Genomic DNA, 4,025 nt, shown 5'->3' with positions numbered 1-4,025 from the left:
ACGATCAATCTTATGAGTATTATTATTTGCGATCACGACAAGCGGGATTTCTGAACCACAACGTGTAGCTAATTGCTTTTCTTTCGATCGGCCTACTATGTCGTCGCCTGAAGGTAAAGATTTGCGTTATTGCCTAGATCTGCCGCCCTGTGATCTTTCGCGGGCAATCGTCTTGTAGCGTGGACGAATTCGAGGATTGAACAGAAAATCAGCAGAGGAACCGCTTTTCCACAATGTCGAGGTCGAGGTCGAGCGTAGCAAGCGACAATAATCAGCGCTTGGAACCAAAGCTGCTTAGAGCAGCCGAAAACAATGACACTAAGGGTCTGGAAGCTATCATCCAGGAAGCTAGGAGCAATGGCCAAATGAGCGAGAATTTTTTGAGGATTGGACTTATGCGAAGCGCGGAAAAGGGTCGGATTGCCGCAACACAGTATCTCTTAAGGGAGGGCGCAAAAACAGACGTCGTAGCAGCTAACAGGTTATCTCCTTTGCTTCGCGCAGTTGAACATAATCATGTCGGAATCGTGCAGCTTTTGCTTGATCATGGAGCTTCCACTGAGACCGCCGACAAGAAGGGCAGAACGGCCCTGATGACCGCCGCTTGGAAAAATCACTGGCACATCCTTCAGCTCCTTCTTTCCAGAGGAGCAAATGTCCATGCAAAAGATTTGAAGAAGAGGAATATTTTACACAATCTCGCCGCTGACAAGCAATGCGATTGGGGAGAAGACGTGCTTGGCCTTCTTCTAAAACTCGATATCTGTATCGATGGTCGGGAAGCACAAGATAACCTTGGCCGCTCTCCTTTACACTGGGCTTGTGCGACAGGGAAGAAGCGCTTTGCAGAGAAACTTCTTAGCAGGCCTCGACATCCTGGGGCAAATGTCAATGCCACTGAGATAAGATCGAAGACTTCACTACATATTGCAGCCGCCCATGACAGGGATGATCTGGTAGAACTCCTTCTTACCTACCATGCGGACGTCAATGCAAGGAGCGACGGCGGGTGGACTCCGCTTCATAATGCATGCGAGAAGGGATCTGAAAAGATCGTCCGAATGCTACTACAGGCTGGCGCAGAGATCAATTCTAAGCTTCTCAATGGGATGACCGCGCTACATTTAGCTGCTCAGGGAGGCCATGCTGATGTTGTTAAGTGCCTCCTCGAATGCAAGGACGTGAACCTGACCACCAGGGATACTTTTGGAAGTACGCCTCTATTAAGAGCAGCTCAATTCAGGCGCAAAGATATTGTCCAGCTGCTTGCCCCATACAACCACGTCGAAGCCCTGTCAGAGGACGCATTGGGCGCATGCAATGGGTTTGATGCAACCATTGTCGACTTCGGCAATTATCACAACGAAAACCAAGTAAAAAGAAGGACTGTATACGAGTTGCTATACGGGCGCGACCCAAAGGATTCGAATAAACACGCAATCAGCACCCTTCCCTTTAACGTGAAGGCTACTAGATTTCGATGGATCCATCTTCCTGCGAATAATATGGTTTGGGTCGAAGCACTACTCACCAAAATCTTCATCGAGGAAGGCGCGGGCGACGTAGAAGGCTTCAAAGCCCTCGAAAAATCTTTCAGCCACCAGCACCGAGGACAGCGTACTCACTCACACTTTATGAGACCACTATCTCAGAGCACTCCACGGGCGCCGCGGCAGGACGAGGACGATGAAACAGAGCAGATGACACCCTCTGTCGTCGTTAATGGTGCGACGAAAGAAGACAAGGTCCCCGAGACTCCAGTCAGGATTTCGAAGAGTGGTAGCGATCAGTCAAACTGCGCGGCACATATTGGTTTAAAGAACCACGCGACTGGCTCACATAATGAGACGAAAGGCAAGAGGAGGGTTAAGCGCGGTACAGATGCACCAAAGAGTGAACAGGGTCGCAAATCCAGTCTTCAATTGGCGAACTCTATTGTAAGATCACGCAGATCACCAGGATCACCATCGAGAAAAGATTTTATGCATTTTGCGAAAAGCAACATTTACACTTTTATGCCCTACCTGCATTTTGAGACCGACACGCGACGACAAGAAATGCAAGAGGCCATCAGACATGCGGAAACCCTGAAAGCTCGTCCAGCGCTCACAAAGGCTCGAACCTACGACGAAATGCTTCTCCGAGCTCACCTGAGCGCTTCGAACACCTCTTTGCATGTTCGTCGGACCCTAGACCAGTTCTTTTACCACAACATCGACACACAAAGTCGAGACTGTGATCAGGTGGTGTATCGCTATCAGACCAAAGGCAGGGACCAAGAGTATCCCAGGATAGATCCCAAGGTCTTCATGGTGGATCAATTGTGGATGTGGACATTGGGTAAAGACCTGATCGTTACGAGCTTTCCGCAACGATGGCAACAACCCAAGAACGATCCTCTTAATGTTCTCGATAACATAATTGAGGATATAAACTCAAAGACTAGAGAGCCAGTGAAGTCTGTCTACGACCTGGCCATGATTATTACCGGCCGATGTTGCGGCGCCTTCGACCGCCACAGGATGGGCGATGCAGACTATCAGTTCCTCGATATGTTTGAATCTTCTATAGGCAGCGCCACCGACCGTGAAACAACACTGTTCAATGAATTCAATGATGCTTCCGTCCAAGCGTCTGAATGGCTGAAGCACCACCGCAGACCAAACCGCTTCTCCCGCAACCTCGGGTCCTCAGCCGAGAAAGAAGATAAATTCAAATTTGAAGACCATAACCGTCGACCCCTCTTCGTTGACAAACTCCTTGACATCGGCCAGGAAATCAAACTTCTTACCGAGATCAAGGACATCCGCGACGAGCTCAACATGATCCGCATGGTGCTCCAGTACCAACTTCAAGTCCTTCCCGACCTCCAAGAAGCCATCTTTGACATCTTTAAAGAGGAGCACCGCTCGCACCAAGAAATCAAGAAGCATATCAAAGATCAGCAAAAGATCGTTGACGTGCACATCAAAGATCTTGACCGCATGGACAGGCAAGCTGAGCGCATCTATGATTCCATCACCGACCTCCTTGATCTTAAACAGAAGCATGCGAACGCTTTCGAAGCGCGCTTCGCCAGGGATCAAGCTGCCGGCACAGCGCGTCAAGGCCAGACGATCATGGTCTTCACCATTGTGACCATCATTTTCCTGCCCCTGTCCTTCATAGCCGCATTCTTTGCTATCGACATTCAAGAGTTCCCACGAAACGTAGACGGCTCGCAGAGACTCCATCTCTCATATGTCGCGCAGTATATGTTTGGCATTGGCTTCGCAATCTCGATTCCGCTCGTGCTCATCGCGTTGTCGCTGGACGATATTGGAGACCTCTACCGGGAGGCGATCAGACGGTTGCGGCGGAAGAGATTGGGTAGAGAAAGGCAGCCACCTCAGATTGATGATGCCGGAAGGGCAGTTGGGGTTCTGAAGATGGAGCAGGCGTCGACGGTCGCAAGAAGCGTGGGCGGGAGTATGGAAACAAGTTGGGTTGGGAGCTTGTTGCCTGTGGCAAGGAGAACGACGGGGGAGAGCGAGAGGAGCAGGAGACGTTTCATATTCAGGAATAGTGTGGATACTGAGAGAAGGGATGGACTACGTCTCCACTGAAGCTATAATCTCGGGGTATGTACGGAGTCGTGTATCAAAAGCCATCAATATGCGTTAATATTTAGAGCACCACTGGGGTGCACTAACTGACGTTTAGCGCTATATTGATAGAATATTGCAAGGATAGAGCCCCTAGGGTGCCGTTAAACATCCCTTATTCTGGCCATCTTTCAGGCCTTCGTTTAGGCTTTTTCGCCCGTGGCTCACAGGTCTGACTAGCTAGGCTCTAGCTATCCCCCCTCTGACCACCACTCCATGCGCACCACCCACTAATACTACGCTAGTGAAAGGACAGCTAGCTTTATGTCATCCCAATTAGCGGATATTGATGACTCTTGATGCATGACTCCGCAATGCCGTATGAGTTTCTACTTAACCAAAATATCAGTAACGCATCGCCAGCTTCGCACGGCAGGTAAC

The 4,025-nt window shown here is 49.8% G+C and overlaps 1 protein-coding gene across 1 annotated transcript; it reads left to right on the top strand.

Moving 5' to 3' along the window:
• Positions 1-365: 365 nt before the first annotated feature.
• Positions 366-3,605, top strand: EPUS_09452 (uncharacterized protein; the record flags this gene model as incomplete). Its single annotated transcript, XM_007788453.1, has 1 exon — positions 366-3,605. The coding sequence occupies one exon, from the start codon at positions 366-368 to the stop codon at positions 3,603-3,605; it is 3,240 nt and encodes a 1,079-aa protein (XP_007786643.1).
• Positions 3,606-4,025: the final 420 nt, after the last annotated feature.

The sequence above is a fragment of the Endocarpon pusillum genome, assembly GCF_000464535.1.
Source record: "Endocarpon pusillum Z07020 unplaced genomic scaffold C717247, whole genome shotgun sequence".
NCBI classification, from domain to species: domain Eukaryota; kingdom Fungi; phylum Ascomycota; class Eurotiomycetes; order Verrucariales; family Verrucariaceae; genus Endocarpon; species Endocarpon pusillum.
This window is presented reverse-complemented; position numbering and strand designations above follow the sequence as displayed.